This window comes from Bombus pascuorum, chromosome 6, assembly GCF_905332965.1.
Source record: "Bombus pascuorum chromosome 6, iyBomPasc1.1, whole genome shotgun sequence".
NCBI classification, from domain to species: Eukaryota; Metazoa; Arthropoda; class Insecta; order Hymenoptera; family Apidae; genus Bombus; species Bombus pascuorum.
In genome coordinates, this window is record NC_083493.1 from 14,754,962 (window position 1) to 14,767,186 (window position 12,225).

The 12,225-nt window shown below is 40.0% G+C and overlaps 1 protein-coding gene across 7 annotated transcripts in view; it reads right to left on the reverse strand.

The window, feature by feature from the left end:
* LOC132908135 (protein dead ringer) overlaps positions 1–12,225 on the reverse strand; it is a 147,761-nt gene that overhangs the window by 53,496 nt on the left and 82,040 nt on the right. For all 7 annotated transcript variants that reach the window (XR_009658318.1, XM_060961817.1, XM_060961818.1 and 4 more), the window contains one exon: positions 4,736–4,808. Coding sequence is in view for 6 of the 7 variants with exons in the window: in XM_060961817.1 (XP_060817800.1) it covers positions 4,736–4,808 (73 nt within the window). In the remaining variant the exon portion in view is untranslated. The remainder of the gene's footprint in view (positions 1–4,735; positions 4,809–12,225) is intronic.

A 12,225-nucleotide genomic window follows, 5' to 3' on the forward strand; every position in this document is an offset into this window, starting at 1 on the left:
AAAATTAGAAGCTCGTGTTTCCGGTCTTTCGACTGGTACTTAATTCTTCCATTCGTCTTGTCAACGGGTTTCTTATTATCAGAAAATCAGAGACACCTACGGTCTTTTGTTCTTTAATTCTATCGTGTAACGGTTATTCATAGAAGAATTAACGCACGGAAAGATTGTATTCATATAGAAAGGTAGTAAATGGACTATTTAAATCTAAAATGACAACGTTTTCGAATAATTCGATATTTCCATTCGTAAAAGAAGATGCCAGACAAACTATCATCCGTGTATGAATATTTATGTCTCTGCTTTAGAATACGGATTCTTTTTTAAAACCCATCGTTAATTTGCAATTTGCAGGAACGTTAGATCCAGAAAGTAATCATATTATTCGAACGTAAATAGGATTTTAATTGAATTTTACATAGCCTCCCTGTAGAAATTCTTCCGTATCGGTTGTCGACTAGACAATTCAAACGATCGAAGAATTTAACTTAACAGAACACAAATTGATAGTACGAAGAATCCAGTTGTTCGTCGAATATGTCCAAAGGTAAACCACAGGGAAAAATGTATGATATCACGTGTACTATACGTAGTGCTTAATGGATTAAATTACCGTCAAAACAAAATTGAAATTTTGTCTACGACGGAATCAACTGGATTTATTTCTCTAGAGCGGACAAAGGACAAAGACTTTGCGGTTCCGTTGTTTCGACGAGCTTAGAAGCTAATTTCGTCCGGCCTAACGGAGGCAGATGCAACGTATTATCGAACCTTTTAACCACGTGGACGTTTACGAGGCGTTCGGATGCGGCTAGGCGCGAAGTCTGCCGAGAATCCACGTGTGCAGGAAACGAGATGCGGGTCGCACGTGTGCTTCGTTTCTTTAACCGACGTTCGCGTATATACCGTGAATAACGCCTCGTAATTTCCGCGGTGACAAAATTCATCCTTTTCCCAGACACAATTTCGTAGAAATTTCTCGGCAAGTCTTATCGCGTGTACTTTCTAATTTATCTAATAGTTCGTGGCTGCTCTTATCGCTGTTTAACTCCGTGTTTAACACATTTGCTGCTACTGACGCATATGTTGCATCCATTCAATTATCTTAGTTATTATTAGATCCTAATTGCAGGCTATATTACTGACGTAGCTGTCGCGTCTTTAAGTTTGCACGATGACAAGATTTGAAAATAACAATAATAATACGACGACAAATGTGTTAAAATAAATACGAATTGCGATTTAAAATAAACGTTTCTCTGATGAAAGCTATATAAATAATACACAACGGTAGCTATATTTTAATCGTGGTAAACGTGTTAATTCTTGGACATCGGACTTTCTAGCAACGTCGAAGCTGGGCCAGAATGACTCAGAATATAAATAATACGTCGCCGTTCATAAATATTAGGATATTTACGAGAAACTATGTAAACTGAGGACCTTATTGAAGATTATAAAGAATCATTTTAATTCGTTTAAATATTGTTCGATAAGCTTTAACTTAGATAACTTTAACATTCTTGCTCGTTTATCACACATATTGATAATGTGTAGTAGTTGCAACGAATTTTCGCTGTGTGCATTGGGTCGCAATTGTATAAAGATAAAATTCTAGTCGATTCGTTATTCTTTCGATAATCTAAGTTAATTATCACGTTTCATATAAAAGCAGTCGTTGTTCTAATGTTCGTAAACGACAGTGTACACGATATATACAGAGACGAGCGTATTAATAAAAGTACAAACTCAAATCGATGCATTCAAACACTCTTGATAATTTTATTGATATCTTTATTTCTAAATACATTTCCAATATTTATATTCTAATTGCATATAATAATTTTCTATATATTCCAATAATATAATGACGTTCCAATTTTTACTCAAAACGCGATATACATTTTCCATATATTACAAATCTTGAAAATATTCTATTTTCTATTTTCTATTTTCTATTTTCTAGCATAAATTACCTTAACAATAAACTACACATACGTTTCAAACGAGGTATGAAAATAAAATGTTGCTATTTATACGCTCATCGCTATATGTCTCGTTTTACTGATATTCTCGATGTTGCCTGTTTTCAAACAATTGTCTATATAGCAATACGATTGTTTATACGACGCCTAATAAAAACCGAATCCAAGATACACACTCAACCGTTGAAATAGCATCGAGTAACGTTAACTCTTAGCCAACCGAAAGGGGAGATCTCCCTTTTTTGACTTTGGCAACGCGTTTTCTTTTTTTTCTTTTTATTACCAGTTATCGTTTACCTGGAATTGTACCCAATTAATTGTGCCACTTTTTCTGCTTTTATAAAGTACGGTATATAATAAAACACACCAATGAAGTAGTGTTAAAATTAATTAAAAAGTTACGTTATCAGATATGACTAAATAAAGTTATAATCGACAGATATCGGAATGTAAAAGAATATTAAAATGCATTATGCATTTTTAATTTCACCTTCGAGCCGTGTTATCTATCTCTAGGCATCTTTAATGTTTTTAATTTTGCCTACATTTTTCTATATCTTTAATATACACTTTTAAATCGATATTTTGTATAAGCAATATGTGAAATCGTTAAACAAATTCATCACCGCAAAATATAATTGACCACTTAAGGAACTTTTAGACTTCTTTGTCTTTTAAGTCATGAACATTAGTCTTCGATACTTGGAAAAATACACGGTGAACTAAGTGTTAATATAGGAAGCATCTTCTCTGGATTCTATCAATGTAGAGACGTAGAAGAAAACTTTAGAAATGTAGTACATTTGCAACGAACAAGGTTTGATGTCCAAGGATTAATTTACTGCCGATTACTAGACATCTCGTACTTTACGCTACGAGTTTAAACTGATTGCAATTGGTCAGGGAATAACTTTGAGTTAGGAATTATTAAGAAGGATGAATAAAACTCGTATATAATAATATTCGTATAATAAAATATAGATATTGTAAAATTCCATGATTTCTCCAAAATGAAATCTTGGCGCCCATAGCGAGACGCTTTAAATTTGTCTGCCAGCGAATGGGTTAATTAAACAGAATGAGATGTCGTTGAAAAATGATCTTCGACATATCTATCGAGCATCGAGACGCATACGTAGGTTAAGGAGCGCGACGATAGAGGACAATAACGTGGAAAGTTCGTTGCGCTCAGATGAGATCGTATGGCACGATCGTGACGCAAGCTCGAAGCTCGAGCGCGAGCGCGCGGAATGTTCACCGAATTCTAAATACCTTGGCACGGTTTCTGAAGTTCGCGCGACGATGCAAATAATGTCGCGCGACAATGCAGCGGCTGTCGACAGGTGCGCGGGTTAAATATAGCCAGGTAGATATCGTTTTCACTCGGACGAAACATTTTCAACTAATTTTTCATCAACATACCACTTTGTTTCGATTCATGTTTTCCATTCAGTTCTCGCAGGAATCCATCAACGCGTTCATTACAAATACCGATGACTTTCACACGGATCGTGTATTATTTCGAAATAAAATGATCGATAGAAAAGATAATTAATCTTACACGCGCGATATGTATCGATATACAGGATGTTTCAAAAAGTCGAGGTTAAATTTTAGGAATACGTAGTATTTATTAAGACACGCGAGAAAATTCTTAATAAACGTGACTTCAAATATCATCAATTTCGGAGCTGTAAGATATTTTCAACTATAGTCTGTAATAGCACGATCCAACAGATTCGCAACGGTAATGTGTTTGTTCAGTGCCATACATCACTGGCTAAGAGAGACTAAAATATTGAAAGGTAATTCCCAAGATCGTGAAAGATCCAGGATCGATACGTATTTTTAACTTACGATAAAGTAAAAAAGAAAAACAAAAGTTTGAGAGAATCTTGTCATAAGCTATCCAAAGAAACAACAAATCAAGAAACATTCGAGAAAATGTTCTTTCTATATAAATAGACATTTTCTGCTTCGCCGATGAACGCGTAACTTGGACGTTACGGGCGTTCGTGCCCATTTCTATCGAGTCTCTCTTATGCGTGTTTTGATAAGCGCTATATACTGCCGAAGTTTCGTGCCAATCTTTTTTGTAACAGCTGCATATATTTTTATACGGCGACCAGAGGCGATCGCGTTCAACGTGTCAAAATGGAAAAATTGTGAAAAATGAAGCGAAAACGGAGTAACACCGAGACGTTGGTTTAAAAGGAACAGGCGATTCAACGCGTAGGTGGTCTAAGGTTAAATCCGGAGATTCGTTTCGGGATTCGGAGGCGTCCCCTTGTTGGACGTGCACGCGGGATTATGAGAGGATCGTAGGCTCGCACGGAACGCGACCGCTTGCCAAGAGATCGCAATACGTCTTCGCCTCTGCGATGGAGACAAATGCGAGGACTGATGGTTTCGTCCGTGCGGACGAAAAGTCGAGCTGCGCGCGAACATTCTTGTCGATCCGGCGACGAATCGGCCTTGAACGTCGATCGCAACGATCAATATTTGCAAAATTAATTACCGCGGGACCGATTCGCGGATCAGACGATAATGAAGAGAACCACGCGATCTGACGGAGGGACGCGTTTAACGAACACCGCGCCGTTTCTCGTGTTTGCCTCGAACCGCGATACATTTTATCATTTGCTTTTTGTCTATTTGTTTGTCTCGTCTGTGCACGATGTATACGTACGTACGCAAGTACGAGTTTGTATAGTAACGATATCTACAACAACAAGTTGCAAGAAAGAACTTACCCCGTTTCTGCATATAGCTGAAGAGGTCATCCAGAAACTCTTTTCTTTTCGGATCGTCGTTAATCTCATAGAGCTGAAACGATGAAAGTAGAGAACGGTGAACATATTGTCATGGCAATATTTCGTCGAGTATTTCTCGAACTGGGTGCAAAACGATAAAGAAAGCGTGTTCGACACGATGAAAAATTGTCTGGATCAAAATCTTAGTGACGTAAGTCTCGGTTCGCAGCTGTTTTCCATAAAACTATATAGTAGCGTATTATTATAAAAAAAGATTGTATCGTTTGAAAAATTTATCATGACATTTTATCAAGAGAAAGAATGAGAGAGCAAAGTATTTTAATAACGTGATTAAATGCGAAACACCGAATGCACGATACCTGCAAGAATTGAAATACTTTTTCAATTTCAATTTTCGCGATCATGCCTTACGTCAATATAATTTTTCATCCGTTAGTCGATCGTCGTACGTTGTCGCGATACGCGGGTTTCTCGATGCACGTACCCTCCCTATTCCACGACGAATAAAATGTTATTCGAGCCGGGCTAATAAAAACAGGAGTGAAACAAGTGTGCTCATAGCGACAGGCAGATTAGTTAGCTCCGATTATTAATGATTCCGTTTAACCTGCCTCATAACCCGAAACCCCCTCGACCGAGGCAAAGCCAAATTCCCTTCGGGCTAGCGGGCCCGTATTATCATATTTGTTATGTACGATGTGCTATATCTAATCCGGGACCCTCTAATTGCTTTTATAATACGAGCTATCCCCCACCCAACCTCCTCTCTCGTGTCCTTTTTTGCCTACGTTTTCCTTTGTCCCCTTAAGCACCGTTTCCATTACCGTTTCTTTTCCTCCACTGGCTATCAACTCCGGTGAACAACTATTGGAAGTAATTGCCGTTCCAGTGGATCTAATTTCCCTTGATTCTCCGTGTTCTCGATCGGTCAAACCGTTTCAAACAATCTCCGTACTCCTTTATCTCTTTCAAGCGACAGCTGCACAAGTGTCACTGGTCGAGGATAAACCGCGCGAAACGCGACGGTCCAACGATTTCCGCTTTTAGAAATTACGTAGCACGCGTTTCGTTCTATCGTCCCAGAAAGAGAGAAAGAGAAAGAGAGAGAGAGACTAAGACAAACGATCGCTTAATAGAAGCAACGGCTAGGAACACGAGTCGAATGTTACCTTGGATCATCGTCCGGATAACACGTGCTTCCGACACGCGAATTTATGAACTGACCCAATATTTAAGTCGTTGTTGCTGTTGGCACGGCCGGTAATAGTTCTTTAAACGAATTTCCTATCCCTGTTCGCTCGTAGATTTGCTCGGACGATAAATTGCATTGAACAAAACGTGAGCCGCGTCTCACCATCTTACGAATAATAATTTTAAAACGTGCGACAATCAATATACGCGGTATCGTCGTTTGTTACGTCTACTTCTCTCGTTTGGTACGTGGTATTACATGGTTTCCGAGAGACGAAAACCTACCAATCAGATTTATAACTCGCAAATTATACGAGATGAAAAAATCGTGATTTTCAAATTTCTATGTCACTTGGTGGCTGAGCCTCGAAGATACAAATCTTCTTAAGGATAGATGGTAGGTTTGCAAAACTTTTTGCACCTGGAATTTTTGAAATGTTCTACAGGGCGAAAAAATGCACGTTTAATCTCGCTGGGAAATAAGACCACGGTTCTAAGCACGTGGAATCGATCGTTGAATTTTTATCACGTTCTTTCTCCGCAATCGTCATTTGCAATTGAGAAATTTGGGAATTATTTAACGATTGTTTAACCATTTCGACCACGCATCGTTTTTAATTCATCATAATCCTTTAAAAACGTGAAATCGTAGATATAGATGTAGAAGAGATAATCTGTCGATGGTTCAAAGGTGACAAAATTATTTATAACTTTGCACATTCTGAAACGACGTTTTTCTATGATTGTTACATCACGCTAGGCTATTTGCGCACAACCAGTTGCAATTAATAAGTATTTCCTTGAAACCATTAAAATACAGAAAATATTAACTGAGATCTCGCCAGATCTTTTTGCCGTGGCAGAGTCCAATCGATGTGCAGATACGACACGGATACAAGGATCTATAGATTATTATTCGATACAAAAGATTATTGATTATAGTGCTGACTTTCAATATCGCATTAGTTAAACGTTTTCTTCTTTTTCTTATACAAAAAGATGATTCGCAACAGTAGAAACGTATACGTTTAACGCGTGAATACAGCTGTTTCCGGTGCAGCGTCTATTATCCACCGTGTATGTATTATACGTTTGGCAAGGACAGGTGTCTTACAAATGGAAACTCCTACGATATTAAATCTATCTATTATCGCAAGATTTGTTCATAGAAAGGGCGATATAGACGCGAAACGATTTACAAATACACCTACGTTCCTAACTATTAGTACAGTTATACAGAACTTTGGAAACGAGTGGGAAATTATTAGAATCTTCAAGAATTATTATCTCGTTTGAAAGCTTATGTAAAGATAGGCAGAGATTAGACAAGATAAGTAGAGTCTTAAATAAATATTGAATTTTGTAATAAAAATCACGAAAATCAATAAAAATCAATTACGTAATAGATTAAATTCCTTCGTGTTCATATCTGGTACGATCAATGTTTCGACCAATTCTGATACGCGTATCTTTTCTATTATATTCGTTCCGTTTTTAATCCGAAATTTCGATTCTAATTCCAGATAAAATTATCTGAATTTGCGTCTAATTTATGTAAAACTTTTTCCACGAGGATAGTCAACGAGGTAATTCGTCATGTCAGTCTTGAAACACTTGTCAATAGCTGTTGCAAATCTTTGGACTCTTAATTTGCATGAACGAAAAAAAAAACAATAATTAATTCCTTGATCGTGTAAGCTATTTATCGCAGCCTACGCGAAATCAAAAGACGCCCTGACGTTTATCGATGTGTATCGCGATTAAAAGTTTGCCTCGCTCTTCGGAGTAAGAGTAGCTTTCGTTTCTATATGCGATTAATTAGTTCCAATACAAAATGAAACGCTATTCTTACGAATAAGACGTGTGTTCGCGGATGAAACTTCAAGTTCTGACATACTGGAAACTCGCCAACAGCGCTGTACGTTATCGTGGATTCATAGAGGAAGATCGAAGAACGAAAATTAGACACGCGTTCGTTCTCCGAAATGGCCGGCGTCGTATCGCGGCCCACTTATTCATACATTCCATCGTGTGTTCATGGCAACGCCCTAGCTCGATCTCCACCTCGTCCACCCTTGCAACAGCGTTGAAACGAACGGCTGGACAAACGAACGGATGGACGGACGGCATTTCTCAAGGGCCATTTTGTACCACTTTCTCGTGTTTTTTCTTTGGCTACACGAGCGATGAGCTCGTTAGGGGCAGCCGGAGGGAGAGGACGGGGTAAAAGGTCGGAGAAAGAGGAACGAACCGACCGAGGCCAGGGAGCAACGAAGAGAAAACAGAGTCCGAGGGTTCAACCAGCGTATATTGATTGATCTACAGTTAAGCGGACTGACGGCAGCCACGTGAAGATCGGGTAGAACGGCTCTCGTCTTTCTCTCGCTCTTGCTTTTACACTTTCGCGTCTCTTCCTTCTTCCACGTATCTTTTCCCCTATCCTTCACTACCGTAAAATAAAGAGAGGCGAACGGAATTTGCTCTCGATGATGCATGCTTCGCGGCCCCGCCCTCTCCTTCTCATCGACTGACGGCCGGTGAATAATAATTCCTGATACAGCCGACGTTGATCGGGTTACTTTCGTCCCTGCGAGCAGAGGAGGGACGCAACCCGCTCAGATGATCGATGTACACGCCGCTGCTAGCGCCACGTCCTACGGGATGATCCTCCGCATCGACCACGCGATACGGTTGCGCTTTTATCGTTCCAACGATTAACTATCGTTAGCATCCCATCGTCGCGTCGTTCAGTCGTTGTGCCATGGGGACAGTCGATCGATTTATCACCTGCATCGATCTATCGATCGCGATGCAAACACATTCGCACGATTGATACGTCTCGTAACTCGCCTTCCGGGTTCTCATAAACTTTCTTTCTGTGTAACCGTTCTCTGGTTATTAGGAACACGTTTGAAAGAACAACGACGCTTTCCAATAATTTCAGCAAATCGGAAGTAAATATATATCAAGTAAATTATATTATTCGCTGTATGGTTTCGCAGGGACGATAAAATTATTTAAACTGTCGATTATCCACTGTATCGATAAATCTCAATATTTAATACTCAGATGACGATTCCACGTTATATCCTCGATGTGACTATTCGTACCGTACATTGATCTTTTATTAAACATATATTTGCGATAAATAAACGTTTTGAAATTGGTCTGAAATTTGACCGATATAACAGCGACAGCCGTGTCTCGTTACAGTGGCAATGAAATTTCAAAATAGCTCACACAACGCATACAAATAAAAGTTTCGTGCGACAAGTGTTTAAATACTTTCGTAGTCGGTGTATTTGCTGTTTTGATATTCGTTATAACACCCGTCCGTGGTAACTATGTATAGCCTAAGGAAACGAACTCGCGATCTTCATCGAGCGACCGGGTTTACGAGCGCGAACACGATCCGGAAGAGAGGTCACCGTAAAATTCGCCGAACAAGTGAAAAGCGATTCGCGAGAGACGAGAGCACCGTTTCAACGCCACACGTCGTTACTTTTACGACGAGTAATTATCGATGCGCGGCTCTTTCTACCATCTTCAAGATTCAGATATCCTGCTCTTCCGGCTGATAAGGAACAACGATAACGGTAGAACGTACCGTTGCCAACGTTTCTCTAGGAAACGTGTTTGCACGGTGTCTTTGACAGATTGCAATCGTCTTTCACGGAGTCGTTGGAAACGTATAAAAGAAGACTAGCGAGGAAAGATTACATCGACGAAAGGATGAGATTCGAAAGTGCTTAGGCGGTTGACAAGAGGAAATTCTAGCAGCCAACTACATTCGCTTGACTATGTAATTAGATGCTTAGTCTCCTGGTTTTCGCACCGACACCCGTATACCTATTCGCTGCGCCCCCGCGAACACGGGGTCAACTTCCGGTCGTAAAAGCTTTTATAAGGGTGCGTCTCGAGCGAAACGGAAACGGGTGCAGCCTTAAATAATGCGTTCGTGGTCGGTTGTCGAGGTCAAGACGGAGTCGATGCGCTTCTCAGAATGCTTTATCTACGCCTCGACTTCGTTTTCTTCTATTTTGTTCCGCGTCCAGTCCTACTTTGTAACAAGCGCTAGCCCAACACTTGGCCCATGTTCCTTGAGCTGTGTCTCCGTCGAAGCAACAACGACCAATTTTTGCTTCGTATTCCACGTTTCTTCAAAACGTCGATAGCTGTTATTCCGTATTCCTCCGTGTTTCTATCATTGATAGTAAAAAAGGAATAAAAGTTGCTCCTTGTTGCCTGTTACGGACCGAAGCGGGAAACATCAAAGACGTATGAGCGACACTCGGTAACGCGTCGCGACAGAAACAAATGTTTCTTCGGTGTGTGCAGTTTGTCGATGCTGACACGATTGTATTAGTAGTATGTACACTTGTTTGTCCGTTACGATATGTCAATACGTCTTTAAGATACGTCGCATCTATACCTCGTGTCAATTTTTCTTACAACAGGATCAATGTCCTCAAGTAAATATCGTATAATTGAAATCGGTACAAAGTCCCCCGAACATGACCGTCCGTCGTATGTGCTCGTTTTTCAGCGTATTCAAAAGTCGCGAGCTGCTGAATTTCCGACGTTCTTTAAGACTTCGCCAAACTCGCATTTTTCATTTCTTCTTTTATTCGTATTAATAACAAACAAGCCTTCTTCCACCATCCATCATCCGCAACTTTGTACAAACCATCTGCTACGTATACGTCTGAATAATCCGTTACGAAAGAACAAACGTTGCTTTAAAATTGAAACAATACCCAAACGCAACGTTGTTTCGACATAGACAAAATGTTTCTACAAGTTAATATCTGTCGAGTACTTTATGTAACGTGCAACAACAAGAAATTCCTCGTCGATATTCCAACGAGAGCACAGCTTCTGCAGCATCGCTCGACGATGTTCCTCCAGGTATCTACATATTCGTTGAAAAACGAAGTCGAACGGGACGTGATCAACCAGAAAACGTTTACAGTCGCGACCAATCCCACGTGTATCTCGTCTCGTCGTCCGTAATTAAACAGATTTCGCGCGTTTCGAAGAACTTTCGTGGGATAGTCGAGAGAATCGAGACAGTTTACACGTTACAACTTACGCGTTACACGACATTCCGACATGAGTGAGTCGCGAGAAACACGGAGTGGAAGAGGGTCGGAGGATCAGGGTTAACGAAGCGTGGTGGCGAACCAGTCGCGTCGCTTTTTGCCACCGTGGCCAGGAAAAGTCGATCGGTCAAGAATCGATAAATAATAACCCTCGCGAAGGCAAACAACGCCTCTTCCGTTTCGTTGATTTACGAGTTGCTGCACTTGGCCCCGCGCGCGTTTTATGCTCAGCCGTTGCTTCTGACACGGAAGCGAGTCGATTCATACTTGCCAAGGAGCTCCGTGGGCGCGATGAAAATTCGCTTCCATTCTATTTGGTTGTTGGCAGTCGTAATTACACGGAACGGGTATTCTTATGTACCTTTGTGAGAATCTCAAAGATGTACAGATGTACAGCGTGCACGTCGTATGCAAAAATAAATAAAACATTCGAAGCGTAATCACAGAATGACAGTCGTCATTCTTATCTAGAAACAAATCTTTCTTTGCGAGTCACGTTTTGCCAATTATATCTTGGCTACGTGAAAGAATGAATTTTTCACGTTGAAAGAGTAAATACGATTAATAGGAAAAATAGTAAAAACGATTCAATTATCTGATTAGGAAATATACCTGGCACGTGTTAGGTTGTCCCAAGAGTTTCTTTCGTTTTATAAGGAAACGATAGATGTACAACGTTTTCTGTTTTATGTCGTTCTATGGAATCACGTACGATCGTAATAACAGAAGAAATCTTTTTTAAAGAAAGTTCCTCAAATTTCGAATACTCCGAAACGCGTTTAGAAGCAACTGGATCAATTGGAAAATTCCGTTTGCGGCTGTGCTTGGATTATTTAAGAGAATCTCCGATTAATTCGCTTTTCTCGTTAAAACTTTTTCGGCAAGGATGATGCTTGTAAACGTTACCTATCTTCTTCGCAGCGAAGGAAAAGAAAGAAACGCGGAGATATCAAGATCGCGGTTTATACGAGCGGTCGTAATAGCCGCCGCTATCATTATCCTCTTTCAGGGCATTAAAGATAGCGCTGGTAATTATTATGATTACGATGAGAATAGCGTATATAAAGCGCGTTACGCTTCTATAAACCTTCGTAATGTTGGGAATTGCTGGAGAGCGTAGACCTTTGCTATTCATATAGGTCATCTACGACATCCACGATATCTATCCTGTGATAT